Consider the following 16,270-nt stretch of genomic DNA (forward strand, 5'->3'; position numbering starts at 1 on the left):
AGTTTCTTGGGAGCTCTGTGCAGGGCAGGACCGTTTGAGGGAACCTGCCTCTCAGAGTCCACTTGCCCAGGGACTAGCGGACAGACTTACAGACATTCCAGTTTAGAGATTGTTTGGGGCATCATTCGACTGCAACAGCCTTGAAAAGCACCTGTAACCAAATGGAAGAGACGCAGAGAGTTCACGGGTCCCAACTGCCTTACCTTTAAAAGCTGGAGGTGAAGGGATTCTGCAGCCAGCAGCAAAAGCCCTTGTACTTTTTTTTTTTTTTTAGCGTTTATTGTTGAGAGAGAGACACACAGAGTGCAAGCAGGGGAGAGGCAGAGAGAGAGGGAGACACAGAATCCAAAGCAGGGTCCAGGCTTTGAGCTGTCAGCACAGAGCTGGACGCGGGGCTCGAACACCTGAACCGCGAGATTGTGACCGGAGCCAAAGTCAGATGCTAAACTGACAGAGCCACCCAGGTGCCCCTGTTTGTGATATGTTTTTGGATTTGTTTTGATTTGGGCTTCGGAGCGTTTTCATTGGGCTTTTTGGCAAGTAACACGGCTGGGCCAGCGTGCAGAGAAGGTGGGCTCGGTAAAGAGCGTTCAAGACCCGAATCAAATTCAAATCTGTTGCGGATTCCCAGCCTTTTCGATGAGAGGCTCCCTTGTTTTAGAGGCAGATTTTCCTGGACCTCGTCTCTGCTTCCCCCACTCCCTTGATTGAGGAAAATGCATGATGACAAAAAGATAAGAGTTTATTATGAGCACTTCAAAGGGAATTGTGTTTTATTCATCACAACAGCAGTTGCTTGTATTTAGGGAGGCGGAGCTCTATTCGTGCAAGTTATTATTTAATCCGTCCTGGATGGGAGACCATTTGCACTGGCAGGTTGAGAGCATGCTCCGAAGCTCGTGGGTTCAGAGCACGTCTCAGAGGCGGTTTCATTCCTGCTCCATCCTATTCTAACCGTGGGAACTTGGGCAAGGTATTTAACTGTTCCGTGCCTCAGTTTTCCCATCTGTAAAATGGAGGTAATAACCATACCACCTCATAGCGCTCCTGGAACAATTAAGTGAGGTAATGCATGAAATGGCACATAGTGATTCCACCATAAATGTTATTACTTTCGATCATCCTCCTGAGCAGGGCACTAATGACATTTGGGGCTGGACGGGTCTTTGCCAAGGGGGACTGGCCTGGGTAATGCCGGACTATCAGCAGCACCCCTGATCTCTACTCATTAGCAGCCAGAAGTGCTCTCGTCCTGCGAGAACTAGAGCTTCCGAGGTTACTGAGCGCCTTCACAAGGACTTTGCTGGACTCTCGCGACAACTAGGAAAGTGTCAGACCATGCGAGTGTCGCCCCTCTACTTTATAGGAAAGGGGCTATGAGGTTACAAGACTTCGGGGCTGGGGAGTCCGGAGAAACCCTGGTGTGATCTGTGGGCACCCCCAGGTGAGGCTGCAGAGAAACAGAAAGACCCCTGCAAGGTGCTCCCTGCAGATAAGCAATCCATCTCGAAAGGAGATGATTAAAATGGTCACATGCAAAAGGCAGGGGCTGATTACTTGTCCTCAGAGGAGGGCAGCCCCGTCCAGGGCCAGGCGGGATGAAAGCGCCCCCTTCCTGGCTCCCCGAGGGCAGACCTGCCCCTTTGGACAGAAGCCAGGACACGTGCTGGGCTCCCTGAGGAACGTGACGGCTGCTGTGAGTCTGCAGGTCATGAAGGGAGGNCAGCCTGCAGACAGCGGGGCTGTACGGCTGATGGGAGGGGGTGCAGCTTTCTGTATCCCCCGTTGGCTATGTGACCGTGACCTCATTGGCCTTTGGGTTCCTCATATGTAAAAAGACCAAAATTGGGGCGCCTGGGTGGCTCAGTCAGTTAAGCGGCCGACTTCGGCTCAGGTCATGATCTCACGGTTTGTGGGTNGCATCAAGGACTTTCTGCAGAGAAAAAGTACTCTTGGCCTGGAGGGGGGAAAACAGATGAGGGAAAAAATATGCCAAGTGTTTTAGAAACTGAAAACGTCCTTTTTTTTTTAAGTTTGTTTTTTTATTTACTTATTTTAATACTTAAAAAAACTAAATGTTTATTTTTGAGAGAAAGAGAGAGAAGGGGGATCCAAAACTGGCTCCATGCAGACGGTGGAGAGCCTGATGCGGGGCTCAAACTCACGAACCAGGTGATCATGGCCTGAGCTGAAGTCGGAAGCTTAACCAACTGAGCCACCCAGGCGCCCCACGTTTATTTATTTATTTTTGAGAGAGAGAGAGAGAGAGAGAGAGAGAGAGAGAGAGAGCAAGCGCCTGTGGGGGAGGGGCAGAGAGAGAGAGAATCCCAAGCAGGCTCCATGCTGCCGGCACAGAGCCCGATGTTGGGCTCAAACTCACGATCCATGAGACCATGACCTGAGCTGATATCAAGAGTCAGAAACCTAACCGACGGAGGCACGCAGGCGCCGAAACGCTTCCTTTTGGGGGTGTGTATCCATCAACAATGCATCGAGCTTCATGGAACCAGTAACTTCCCTCTGGTTTTATCACTATGCATAGTGATGATAGCAGACCGGTGGGGAGCACTTTCTACAAGCCAGGCGGGGCTCAAGTGTTTTTCTTAGAGCTCATTTTCTCAGAACTCGTTCATTCTTCACCTCAGTCCTATGAGGGCGGAGTATCATTGTCCCCATTTTACAGGTGAAGGAGCTGAGACACAGAGAAGGTCAGTGACTGGCCCAAGGCCACACAGCCAGCTGCAGGAACGCAGGACCTGATGGCAGGCTCGAGGGCTGCCCCCGCTGCGCTCTAAACCACCACGGCCCCAGGACAAGCCCTTCTCCTCTGTCCCGTCACCCCACCTAAGCCTCACTTTCTGTTTGTGAACTTTGGGATCAGTGGTGTGAGAAAGTGGCTCAAAGAGTTAAGAATTCATGAGAACTAACTTTTCTGGAGATGTTTGCGTTCTCACGGAGATTACTGACGGCGGGAATGGATGCTAGAAGGAAATTCCCAAGGGACTGGTTCGGGCGGGGCTCTCTTTTCCCCGTGGCCTTGAATGACACTGTGCTGGGGAGGGCGGGCCTTTAAGGGGGCTGTTTTACTAAGTCTCAAAAATGTGCTCAGCGTTATGAAACAGGAAGCCAGTTCACCGTGGGCCTGAGGAATGTGTGATTCCTCCCGAAAGCATAGCTGAGTAATAGCTCCCCTCGGCCTCTGAGGAGACACCCCCCCCACCCCTCCTGGGTCACATCTGAAGGCCACTGGGCCACGTGTCATTTTTAGAGGCTGCTGGGTGGCCTGCAGTCCTCATGGGCCCCTTCCTCTCCCTCATGCCCTAATCTAGCCCAGTACTAAATCTTCTTTTTTTCTCCCTCCTGGAAAGCAAAAAAGAAGAAAAAAGAACGCTTAAACCCTGGCTTTCTTTTTCTGCCTTTTAAAATTAGAACCTTTGCTGAGGCTGTAACTCACAGACCAGGCAATTCACCCCCTGAAAGTATGCAGTTTGTGTGAAATATACAAACGTGTATTTGTGGAGTTGAGCAGCCATCGGCCCGATCAAGTTTAGAGCATTTTCACACACACACACACACACACACACACACACACACACACACACACACACAAAGGACCCTGTACCTACTGGCAGGAATCCACATCTCTCCCCAGTCCATCTGCCTCCTGTCTCTGTGGACTTGACTGTTCTGGACCTTTCACGACGATGACGCAGGCGGGAGGCGGTGTCTGTGACTGGGTCACGCACACCACAGCACGCATCCGTCGCCACTTTGTTTCCCTTACGGTCAGATCACATTCCCTTGGAAGGAAGTGCTGCCCCTGCTGACACATTCGTCGGTTCACGGACAGCTGGGTGGCCCCTACTTTGGGGCCGTTAGGAAGAGCGCTGCTGTGAACACTGGGCTCAGGGGTTTGTGTGAGCGTATTTTTACCCGTCTTGGGTGTGCACACCTACGTGTGGAATCGCTGGGTCACACGGCTCCCCTGTTTAACTCTGTGAGGGGTGGCCAGGCTGGCCTCCAAAGCACGCCATCATGCGTTCCTACCCACCACGTAGGGACCCTCCAGTCTGCTCCTTGTCAACGCTTACGATTCTCTGTCTTACTGATTTTAACCGCCCTGGTGAGTGAGAAGTGGTATCTCATTGCAGCGTTGGTTTGCATTTTCCTGGTGGGGAGGGTTAGGGGGGTAACGGGTCCTTTGCTTTTACTCCCTAAATGGTCCTCCAAGCTGGTGCTTCTGCCCTTGCCCCTCACCCACGCCCCCATTCTCTGTCCCTTCCAACTCCTCCTGTAAAGCACGTCTTCTTTGTAGAACTCGTTACAATTACAGGTATTACAGTACAGTTACAGCTCACTTAAATTATTAAATTATTGTGTACTTTTTTAGTTTTAATTGTTTCCTTTTTTAAAAAGTTTATTTGTTTATTTGAGAGGGAGAGAGAGAATGAATGCCAGCAGGGGAGGGGCAGAGAAAGGGAGAGAGAAAGAGAATCCCAATCAGGCTCTGCATCACCCGTGCAAAGCCCCACGCGGGGCTCAATCTTATGAACCGTGAGATCATGACCTGAGCTGAAACCAAGAGTCAGAGACTTGGGGCGCTTGGGGGGCTCAGTCAGTTGAGCGTCCGACTTCGGCTCAGGTCATGATCTTGCGGTTCACAAGTTTGAGTCCCACATCGGGCTCTGTGGTGACAGCTCGGAGCCTGGAGCCTGTTTCAGATTCTGTGTCTCCCTCTCTCTCTGCTCCTCCCCCACTCACACTCTGTCTGTCTCTCTCTCAAAAGTAAATAAACATTAAAAAAAAAGTTTTTTTTAAGAGTTGAACACTTAACCAAATGAGCCACTCAGGCACCCCAATTTATTTTATTTATTTATTTTTTTTTTAAATTTTTGAGAGAGAGAGAGAGAGCGTGTGCTGGTGAGCTATCAGGGAAGGGGCAGAGAGAGAGGGAGACACAGAATCTGAAGCAGGCTCCAGGCTCTGAGCTGTCAGCACAGAGCTGGATGCGGGGCTTAAACTCAGGTACCATGAGATCATGATCTGAGTCAAAGTCAGAAGCTTAACCAGCTGAGTCACCCAAGCACCCCCAGTTTTTCATTTTAGAGAAAGAGAGTGGAGGAGAGGGGCAGAAGGAGAGGAGAATCTTAAGCAGGCTCCACATTCAGCACAGAGCCCAACGCGGGGCTCCATCCCACAACCCTGGGATCATGACCTGAGCCAAAACCAAGAGTCAGACACTCAACCAACTGAGCCACCCGGGTGCCCCTATTATGTAGTTTTTTTAAATGTCTGCCTTCCGCATTGGTGTAGTAGCATGGCGCCTGGACGGTAGTCAGCTGTCAGCCACTTTGCTTGATGGATGGAGGCGTTTGGACCAGTGTGGTCAGTGAGAACCTACCCAGAAGATCTTTGAAACCCCTGACTCTGGTGGGTCTACAGAGTGTGGCTGCGTCTTGAATTCAAGGAGGAAGACAAACTTTAGATGTTAAATCGCACGCTCTGTGCTTAGAGGCTCTCTCTGCACTCTGAGTCCTTTCTGATGATGTTCATGGGACTCATGAAAGTACCCACGGCCGCTGGCTGTCCATGGGGCCCAGCAGCGTCCCCCATCCTGAGGCACCAGCCAGCTCCCCCGCAGAGCTTTGCCAAGGACTTCAAACCATAGGACCCAGCAAAGTAGGAAGTGGTCAAGAAGGAGTTGCGCTTGGCGGAATGAGTGAAGCCTGTTGTGTTTCTAGTTAATTGTTTACCTGGAAGAGAATCAGAAGAGGAAAACTGTTTAGCAGTTTTCTCCTTCTTTCTTTCTTCCTCCTTCCTTCCCTTTCTTTCTTTCTCTCCCTCCTCCCTCCCTCCCTTCCTTCCTTCCTTCCTTCCTTCTTTCCTTCCTTCCCTCCTCCCTTCCTCTCTTCTGCAAAATCAAGCAATAGAATGGTCACAGGGAGATGATCTTTGTTTTGTTCTCCACCGTATCCCCAGCGCTTAGAAGGATGCCAGGCTCACAGCGGGTGCTCCACAGGTTGAAGGGAGTGAGTGGGTGAGTGCCCGGAGCGCTCTGTCCTGCATCTCGAGCGGGGGGCATGCGTGGAGGTGCCTACTGACGCACCCCTGCCTTTAGAAGTCACAGGACAATGTGCCAGAGGCCCCGGAACCCGCTTTCTCCCCGGGGTGCCATCACCCTTACTTTGTCACCTGCACCCCCACGCCGGCTCCAGGGGATGGTGGGGACTAAGGGAGACTGGAAACCAGAGCCCACCGCTCTTACCTTTCTTACCAGAAACTTCCTGCTGAATTAATCATCTTTTAAAATGTTTGTTAGAGAGAGAGAGGGAGCTGGGGAGGGGCAGAGAGAGAGAGAGAGAATCCCAAACAGCCTCTACACTGTCAGGCCTCAATCCCACGAACCCTGAGATCCTGGCCTGAGCCGAAGTCAAGAGTCAGATGCTTAACAGACTGAGCCACCCGGGTGTCCCTGAATAACCACTTGTCAATTTGTTTGGTGGAGGGAGGAGGAGGAGGAGAAGGTTTCACTTACTGGAGGCTCCTTACAGGTCTCGCTCCTGCTGCGCAGAGGGTTAACCAGCGAGTGCTCCCTGGAGCACCTCAACAAGGCAGGAATGACTGCCGGCTGCCTGCCTGCCCCGCTCCTCACTTACCCCTCTGAAGAGCTGGCACCCTCTTTAGATTGGGGGGGGCACCCAGAGGAAGACCTGAGGTCTCGGATTGCCGGTGGGGCGAGGGCACGTGTCCCCTAGGCGGGGCCTCCATGGGAATAGCTTCCGGGAGCCCCGGCCAGGCCCCAGTCAGTGGATTCACCTCCGCGGCTAATCACTTCCATAACTGCACCTTGCAACAGCTCCGAGGGAGTGTTATGGCCTCTCTGAAGATAAGGAAGCTGAAGATTGTGGCAATGAAGCTAGAAAGTGACAGTGGACACAAGGGAGATAAAACCTGCAGATCCCAAGGGAAAAGCTTTTTTCATGTCTGTTTTTCTCCAGCTTTTCACGACTTTGCTAATGACGTTCCTCTTGTCATCAAAAAAGATTGCCTTATATGCATGTTCAGTTTCCTCATGTGCGGAAGGGGGATAGTATCACAGGATGCATGCGTGTGAGAGTCCCCAGAAATCTGTATTTAAATGTTTTCCCAGGTCGCCTGGGTGGCTCAGTCGGTTAAGCATCGACTCTTGATTTCAGCTCGGGTCATGATCTCACAGTCTGTGAGTTCGAGCCCCACATCGGGCTCTGTGCTGACAGTGTAGAGCCTGCTTGGGATTGTCTCCTTCTCTCTCTCTCTTTCTCTCTCTCTCTCACAATAAATAAATACACTTAAAAAAATTTTTTTTTCTCACACTGCCTTTCGTCTGTTACAGCAAAAGTCCAGAGGCTAAAGGAAGTTAATCAGTGACCCTAAATAAACAAGCAAAATTTTCCCATTCTGGGGCGCCTGTGTGGCTCAGTCAGTTAAGTGCCCAACTTCGGCTCAGGTCATGATCTTGCAGTTCATGAGTTCGGTCCCCACATTGGGCTCTGTGCTGACAGCTCAGAGCCTAGAGCCCGCTTCCAATTCTGTCTCCCTCTCTCTGCCCCTCCCCCACTTGTCCCTTTGTCTCTCTCTCTCTCTTTCTCTCTCTCTCTCTTTATCTTTCTCTCTCTCTTTCTTAAAAGTAAATAAACACTAAAAAATTTTTTTTTCCCATTCTCTCTTCTCCAGTTTTTAGGGGACTTTGTGTTTCAGGCAGTACTGAGTGCATTTGCTACTGTCAGCAAATACAGCCGCGTGTTGGGAATATTACAGGAAGGATTGACATTACAGTGTTGGAGGAGATGACCCTTCCATGTCTTTCTGACCGGGTGGTTCTCAGGGACCATGCTCCTACCCCCGCCAATCAGCGGGATATTTGGCAATGTCTGGAGGCCTCAGGAAAGGCAGGCATGGCCCTACAAAGCATAAAGGACCGCCCCCAGGGCAAAGAATTATCTGGCCCTAAGTGTTGGGGTTGAGGGAATCTTTTTTTTTTTTAAGTTTATTTATTTATTTTGAGAAAGAGGGAGAAAGCACAAGCAGGGGAAGGGCAGAGAGAGGAGAATCCCAAGCAGGCTCTGAGCTGTCAGCATGGAGCCAGACTCGGGGCTGGAACTCACGAACCGCGAGATCATGACCTGAGCCAGAGTCAGACGCTTTCCGACCAGGCTAGGTGGTGGAGGGTAGGCATGGGGAGCACTTGAAAGACTAAGGGTCTTCAGATTCTCTGACGTCCTTCTAGAAGACTCGGGGGTGAAGTAGGAGTTCCCTTGAAGCGCAGCTGCTTTCTGTGACCTCAGCCGGGTCCCTTCTCCGCAGAGGCTGACGCTTGTACTCTTCCTGGCAACGCTGATAGCTGCCTTCGGGTCATCCTTCCAGTATGGGTACAACGTGGCCGCCGTTAACTCCCCTTCCGAGGTAGGTCGCTGGGGTGCGTGAGACGCCCCCCACCCCCTGTCAACGGGGAGGGGGGTTGGAGCAGCCTGTGGCTGGGCACGGCCACCGAGGCGGCGGCGAGCACACGCTAGCGCACACAGTGGGTCTGCAGGTGACAGGGAGAGGGAAGGACCTACGAGACACGCGGCGCAGGGCCATGGGGATGACCGCGGGGCCCCGGCCTCAGCTTCCCACTGGCCTCGGGGGTGCGGCTGGGGGCTCCGGTCTTCTGCAGCCTCGCGCTCCCCAGACGAGTCTGGAAGGTCAGGGGTCGCGCGGAGGACTGGAGTTGACGGCACCCTGGGCAGTGCGCACAGCAGAAGCGGGGTCAGCCCTCTCTGAGGCGCCCCTGCTAACTGCTGCTCGTACATCCTGGCCTCCCTCCCTTCGCTCCCCTGACTAGTATGGGTTCCTGTGGGCCCCGGGCACCCCCGGGCCGCCCGCCAGCTTCCGCGCTTGTCTGCAAAGCCAAGTCGGCACATGGGTGTCTGCTCTGCTCTGTCCTGCAGTTCATGGAGGCATTTTATAACAAGACCTACTATGAGCGAACCAACAGCTACATGAGCGAGTTCGTCTTGACCTTGCTGTGGTCTGTTTCCGTGTCCATGTTCCCCTTCGGAGGCTTCATCGGGTCCCTCATGGTCGGCCCTCTGGTGAATAAACTGGGCAGGTAAGGAGGTGGACTTCCAGCTCCTGTAGCCCCCAGACCCTGTCCGTTCAAACCCCAGGCCCGAAGCTGGAATCGTTTGTTTGTGAAACTGGGTAATAACCGCCCGGGGTAATTTCTGATGCCCGAAGATCAGCTTAAGAAGACAGACGTTGACCTGGGGGTGCAGTCAGGGTCTGGGGTGCGCAGGGGGGTGACGGGCTCGACGGGCTCTGGGGCAGAACATGCTTCGGATGTCAGGACTCCCCCTCTTTCTTCTCCTGCCCGGCAGGTTTTTTCTGTAACCAAAACCAAGTTCTGTACTCTTTTTTTTTGGCCTTTATTTTTTTAAAGATTTGTTTTAAGTTTATTTATTTATTTTGAAAGAGGGTGCACGGGAGTGGGAGCGGAGGACGGGCGGAGAGAGAGGGAGAATGAGAGAATCCCGCACTGTCAGTGCAGAGCCCGATGCCGGGCTCGAACTCACGAATCGTGGGATCATGACCCAAGCCAAAACCAAGTGGGACGCTTATCGACTGAGCCACCCAGGTGCCCCCCTTCCCTTTTTTTTTTTTTTTTGCCTTTAAAAGAGTCAAACACCAGATAACATGGCCAAAATGTCAATCCCAATGTAGATTACAGCACAGTGTTCTTGAGTTCTGCCTCCCAAACTAACACAAACTCACCGCTCTGTTCTTTCACCCTGGGATCAAGTAATGGGCACAATTTAGCCCAAATTAAATGTCTGTAAAATTCTGAAATGGCTGAGATTAATATCAGACACTCGACTGAAATCCTGTAGACCCAGGACACCTCTCACGGTGAGTGTTGTGAATGTCAAGGGCAGGGCTCATATTTGAGCCTAATTCCAGAAACATCAGAGATTCTAGTTGCTGTATTTGATTCCAAAAAAGGTCCTTAAGACTTCACACCCCCGAGTGTAAGATCCATGGGCATGAGAGAGGCCTGGTTATGAACAGTGTTGAAGAGCCCCCTCCCTCCCTGCCCTGGGCAGACACACAGACCCTGGGTAAGATCTCTTCTCGGCCACAGATGTCGTTAGCTTGAGAATCGCGGCCAGAGCCCAGTGCCTTCTCCAATGTTTTTCAAAAAGAGTCTGAAAATAGCAACATACAACCTCTGGTTTGGGATCCACGATCCTAAGGGCTTCCTGGAAGGTTGGTGTTAAGCTCAACTGTTCTCCCTGGGGGCCCCAGGGGCCAGGACATCAAATGAGGTCACAGATCTGCAGGACAAGTGTCCTTGGAGTGAAGGACTTACCTTTTTGGTCCACGGAGGGAGCAGACAGTCTCAGGTCCAGCTCTCTGCTTTAGAATGTGACAGATTTGGGGGGGCACCCGGGTGGCTCAGTCAGTTGAGCGTCCCACTTGGGCTCTGGTCAAGACCTTGCGATTTGTGAGTTTGAGCCCCGTGTCGGGCTCTGTGCTGACAGCTCAGAGCCTGGAGCCTGCTTCACATTCTGTGTCTCCCTCTCTCTCTGACCCTCACCTGTTCATGCTCTATCTCTCTAAAAAATAAACATTTAAAAAAATGTTTTTTAAAAAGAATGTGATAAACGTTTGTGGTTTTCTTAAGGATCTGATCCTGAAATAACAGTAGCAACCAACAGTTGACTGATGGGTTCCTACCTGCCAGGCTCCATCTTGAAAGCTTTTAGGTTTGTTAACTCCTCTAATCCCTATAAAAGCCCCCATCCCGTTTTTCAAAACGGGAAAACAAGGCACAGACAGATACTATCACTTACCCAAGATTATACAGCCGGGAGGAAATTTCACCCCTGAGCACATCTGAGTAACTGTTATATCAGGCAAGTATCTTAATCTGTTGTTTTATTTTTAATCACATCTATAGTATCTTTTTCACACAAGATGTTTAAAGGTTCAAGTGGTCAGATTTAACTCTCATTTACTATTTTTGCTTTTTTGTGCCTGAAGACAGCCGCCCTACCCGAAGTCCCAAAGATAGTCCTCTGTGGTTTTAAAAATAATGCTACAGTTTTGTGTTTCCCAGATAGATCTGGCATTTTATCTTGCGTGGTGTTTAAACATTGACATATTTGCAAATATTTCGTTTAGGACTTTTCCATCTACGTGATTAAGTGGGGCTGGCCTATGCATTCCTTCTAATGTCTTTACCTGATCCGGGCTGCAAGGTTACACTAAAATCATGTGAGTTTATGATTTCCAGAACCCGTCAGTGTATGGTAGAGTATGCGGCCCTGTTCTTCTGCTCCCCACGGCTGACGTGCTCCACTGTGGTCATCTCCGTGGGCTCCCACGGAGAAGGTTCCCACAGCAGGCTGTGCACTTGACCCTCATCAGTCTCAGGTCACAGTGTCAAGCAGCTGCAAAGCCCACTGTCGTCACCGGGCAGACCCTTGGCGAACATCCGTTAAAACAGCAACCGAACCCTCAACCCAAACTAACTGAGATTTCGTCCTCTGCAGGAAAGGGACCTTGCTCTTCAACAACATCTTTTCCATAGTGCCCGCGATCTTAATGGGGTGCAGCAAGGTCGCCAGGTCTTTTGAGATGATCATTGTGTCCAGACTTTTGGTGGGAATATGTGCAGGTAAACAACGCTACATGTGCTACCACTTTGTGACTTAGGATGACAGAAGAGTAGGGGGAGGAGGGGTGGGCGCCAGGGTCTGGATCGTTCTGGAACTTCCGAAGCACATACACACAAGCTATTCCTCTGCCCTGAAATAGACGCTGGAGTCCGCGCATCTCGGATGCAGTCAAGGGCCGAGCTTCACTGTGAAGCTTCCTGTAAAGACAGCTGTTCCGCGAAAGACAGAAATACAGAGTCCTATTCACAAGGGCACTTCCGGTCCCTTCCTTCATCTCCGTGTTTTCTAAACTGCAGGCGGGACCAGTGAGTGGGCGGTGGCCCCTGATTAGTGAGCAGCGTTTTCCTTTCCTTTTTTTAGGTTTATTTATTTATTTCGGCGGGGGGGGCAGGAGGGCAGAGCCTGAAGCGGGGCTCAAACCCACAAACCAGGAGATCATGACCTCCTGAGCAGAAATCATGAGATGCTTGACTGACTGAGCCACACACGCACCCCAGCATTTTCCTTTTCTAGGCAGAGTACAGACTGTGTTGTGTGTAGCAGAGGTAAGGACAGTCTTCTGAAATGTGTTCCGGGGATTTATCTGTACATGTGGGTGAGAACCAGGTTGCAAATGTAAAATGTGTTCCTGTATTTTTACAGTGGGTTGTGGTCAAAAAAGCACGAGAAACAATCTAATGTACGAATCCCTACTATCACAACCTGTCAACTTTTTTTTTTAATGTCTTTATTTTATTTTGAGAGACAGAGACAGAGAGCGAGTGGTGAAGGGCCAGAGAGAGAGGGAGACACAGAATCCGAAGCAGGTTCCAGGCTCTGAGCAGTCAGCACAGAGCCCGATGTGGGGCTCGAACCCACGGAACTGTGAGATCAGGACCTGAGCCGAAGTCAGACGCTCAACTGACTGAGCCACCCAGGTGCTCCTGGAGTTACTTTTAAGACAGGTTAGAGGTTGCTTCCCACCAGCATGAAGGGGATCCCATCTCTCAATAATCTCCTGACGTTTGCTTTTTCGATTTTGTCCCTGATCAAGTGAAGAGGTACTTGCCACTGAGAAGTGCGCCCCTCTGTCCCGGCCCCAGGCCCTGGATGGTGACCATGAGCCTGCCCCTGCTTCTTATCAGCTCTGTGGGCCCTAGGCCTGTGGGGTCTCCCCCACCTCACCCCTCCCATCAGACTTCTAAGGGCTACTCCTTGCTCTGACAACTGGGAAGAATTGGTGTGAATGGACAGCAAGCCTCTTTCAAAACACAACGCAGGTATCTTTGGGTAGAATCGCAGAGCTTGAACATTTGGCTCTCCGGAGTTTCCCTCCTATCTGGATGTCATCAAACACCCTCCTGTTCCCAGCAGCTCTTACCCTCCACGTGCCCCACACTGTTCCCCTCAGCCTCCCTGTGGCCGGAGCCTCCTTAGACACTGTCCTTCTGAGCCCCAGCCCGACTCGTGACCGGGTGTACGATACTAGTAACGACCCACCCGATGTTTGTCCAAGATTCTCAGCCTCTAGTTGGGCTTTTGGGAGCCTATGAAATTAGGTTCTGCCTGTTAAGAGGGTCAGATTCCAGTAGATGAGAAAACTTAAAAGTTGAAATATCGGGAGTTTAGAAACAGTGTAGACGTTGTAGAATCCCAGGTTATCGTTATTCCACGATATATAAGTGTGGAATGCTTACAGATAACTAGAACTTATGCTTTGATGTCTATGTATGTATCTGTGCATCAGTTTCTTATGCAACACACCTTCTCAGAAGGTGAACTGCTTGACAGGGGTCCTTGGCCTTGTGTTAACAGATTCCCCTAAGGAGCCAGAGAGGGAGAAGGTGCCAGACCACACCTGGGCTTTTCCCTCTTGGGATCAAGCCAGTCAGGAGGGAAGACCAGGGGGGTCTGGATGGCTCAGTCAGTTAAGCGTCTAACTCTTGATTTTGGCTCAGCTCATGATCTCACAGTGTGTGGGTTCAAGCCCTGCATCAGGCTCTGTACTGACAGCTCAGAGCCTGAAGCCTGCTTCGGATTCTGTCTCCCTCTCTCTCTACCCCTCCCCCACTCATGCTCACTCTCCTTCAAAAATAAACAAACATAAGAAAGAAAGAAAGAAAAGAAAGAAAGAAAGAAAGAAAGAAAGAAAGAAAGAAAGAAAGAAAGAAAGAAAGAAAGAAAGAAAGAAAGGAAGGAAGAAAGAAAGAAAGAAGAGGGAAGACCAGAGGTCAGGCCACCTGTGTCCCCTGTCCCCAGTGACATAGTTTGAAAAGCAAGGGTGCTTGTCCATGAACTTCCTTGGTCAGACTAGTTTCTCTTTCCTTACAGTTTAAAGGACTAAGCATTAAAAAAAGGTGTTGGCTTACTCTTGCCATTTTGAGTGAGTTTCAGCCCAACTCATGTGATTGCTGGATGGGAATGAATATGTTTGAGGGGCACCTGGGAGGCTCCGTCGGTTAAGCGTCTGACTTCGGCTCAGGTCATGATCTCACAGTTCCTGGGTTCGAGCCCCGCGTCGGGCTCTGTGCTGACAGCTCAGAGCCTGGAGCCTGCTTCAGATTCTCTGTCTCCCTCTCTCTCTGCCCCTCCCCTGCTCTCACTCAAAAATAAACATTAAAAAAAGAAATGAACGTGTTTGAAGACAGAGCCTGTCCCTGTCAGACGAATGTTTCCTGACGGTGTTTTCCCTTCAATCCTGCCAGGTCTGTCCTCCAATGTTGTGCCCATGTACCTGGGAGAGCTGGCCCCCAAAAACCTGAGGGGGGCCCTGGGGGTGGTGCCTCAGCTCTTCATCACCATCGGCATCCTTGTGGCCCAGCTCTTCGGCCTTCGGAGCCTCCTTGCCAACGAAGAAGGTGAGCTCCAGATGCTTCTGGGTGCCAGGCCCCTTTGTGCTCTGGCTGGACGTTCCTGTGAGCCGCACTCTCCTCCCCAGTCGGCCGGCTGTGCTCGCCTGGCCGCCTGGTGCTGGTGTGGTATCTGCACAGAACGGGCCCTGAACAAGGTGGCGGGGCCCATGTAGCTAATGTTTTCCAGTCCCTCACAGGACACAGATGAGGGGGTTTAGAGTGAGCAGGAAGGGCCGTTGTCTGAGCTTCTGGCTCGCTTGGTGGCTGTCCACACAGGGGCCCGGGGCACGGTAATGACCGCAGCCAGTGTGCTTGAGGCCTCCCGCCTGGGCCTGACTCACGCCTCCCTGCAACGCTGCTGCCTATGGGGGGCGGGGGTGCTCTATGACTGGCCTATTCTGTAGACCAGGGAAGGGGGAGCCCCCTAGGGGTGAGATGGTGAGTCTCAGCGCCGGTACCAATTCCAGACCCTGACTCTGGAGCCTCACCGCCCTCCTTGGGAGCCCAGGCCCCGCGCACAGGAAATGCAGGGTGACTTGTAACTGTCATCGCTTTTGCATGACTTCCCTCCTTCTGGTCTCAGGCATCTCAGAAAGGGGAATCACCATTAATGGTGACACCAGCCCAAACATATAAAGTGCTTATTGTGGGCCAGGCAAAGATGAAGTCCATTCAATCCTCCAAACAGCCCTGTACGGCAGGTGTTATTATTATACCCATTTTCCAGATGCAGACCCTGGGGCATAGAGAGGTTGGATAACGTGTCCAAGGTCTCATTGGGACACCGGGTGGCGTGGGCCTGGCTCCACGTTAAATGACCACTGTCCCCTATCCAGTGACCATCGTAAGGAGCAGGGACCAGGGCAGGGGGTAACTTCCTGTCTCCCAGCGAAGGAACCTGTACACGTGTGGGACCCGGGGCCGCCACAGAGCCCCGGTGTCGGTGATGTGCCTCTGGTGTGCCCAGCGGGGGGGCCTCAGAGCGGCCCGCACTGGGGGAGCAGGACCAGCCTTCCAGACATGCGTGGACGGGGCAGACCTGCAGAAGCTCCCTGCCACGTTCAGGGAACCACAAATGTGTGGACTGCATTTGTCCCTCCATCCTTCACGGAGACCATGTTGCCGGCGGTGTCCTTCCTCCGGACAGAGCGTGGAGGGCGGGGCTTGGCCTTTTTCTCCAGCTCAACCCCCGGCACTGAGTACCGGGTGCTCAGAGAACACGGAAGGAAGGAGAGAACACCGGCACCAGGCCAGGCAGTCATGGTGCAGAGGTCGAGAAGAAGTGCCGGTCTTCTCGAAAAGCAGATGGAAACGGGGTCTGGGTTTGGCAGTCTGGGNGCCCAAATTGGAGGGAAGCTGGTACCCGCTGCACGCTGTGCAGGGCGACCGAAACAGGGTCCGGGATTGGCCAGGCCCTGGATTTGAGAGATGGAGGTCAGGAAAAAGAGGATCCAGCCGCAGAGCGGTGGGCAGGGCAGACGTGGGCCTCAAGCATCCCGCTCGTGTTCTTAGGAGGAAGGGCCAGAGGCTGAAACACGACCTGAAGAAGATGATGTCCACACATGAGGCTTTTCTTGGTTTATTCCTCTCCCACGTCAGAAGCAAGACTCCCTGGGTGTGCGGAGCCAGGGCCTGGAGTTTGAGTCCCCGACCACATAATACTTCTTTATGAGTCCCCAGGGGAAGCCAGAAGCCTGCTGCTGCCCCTCAGCCACGCCCTCCCCTCCCCCAAAGGAGGCC

At 52.0% G+C, this 16,270-nt stretch overlaps 1 protein-coding gene across 1 annotated transcript in view; it reads left to right on the forward strand.

Annotated features, from left to right (window-relative positions):
* Nucleotides 1-16,270, forward strand: part of LOC144231474 (solute carrier family 2, facilitated glucose transporter member 5-like) — a 32,152-nt gene that overhangs the window by 13,037 nt on the left and 2,845 nt on the right. The window contains exons 2-7 of the mRNA XM_077763972.1: nucleotides 2,850-2,905; nucleotides 8,344-8,442; nucleotides 8,970-9,130; nucleotides 11,574-11,698; nucleotides 14,384-14,536; nucleotides 14,617-14,699. Coding sequence (XP_077620098.1) covers nucleotides 2,850-2,905; nucleotides 8,344-8,442; nucleotides 8,970-9,130; nucleotides 11,574-11,698; nucleotides 14,384-14,536; nucleotides 14,617-14,699 — 677 coding nt within the window. The remainder of the gene's footprint in view (nucleotides 1-2,849; nucleotides 2,906-8,343; nucleotides 8,443-8,969; nucleotides 9,131-11,573; nucleotides 11,699-14,383; nucleotides 14,537-14,616; nucleotides 14,700-16,270) is intronic.

The sequence above is a fragment of the Crocuta crocuta genome, unplaced genomic scaffold (assembly GCF_008692635.1).
Source record: "Crocuta crocuta isolate KB4526 unplaced genomic scaffold, BGI_CrCroc_1.0 scaffold13, whole genome shotgun sequence".
Lineage (NCBI taxonomy): Eukaryota > Metazoa > Chordata > Mammalia > Carnivora > Hyaenidae > Crocuta > Crocuta crocuta.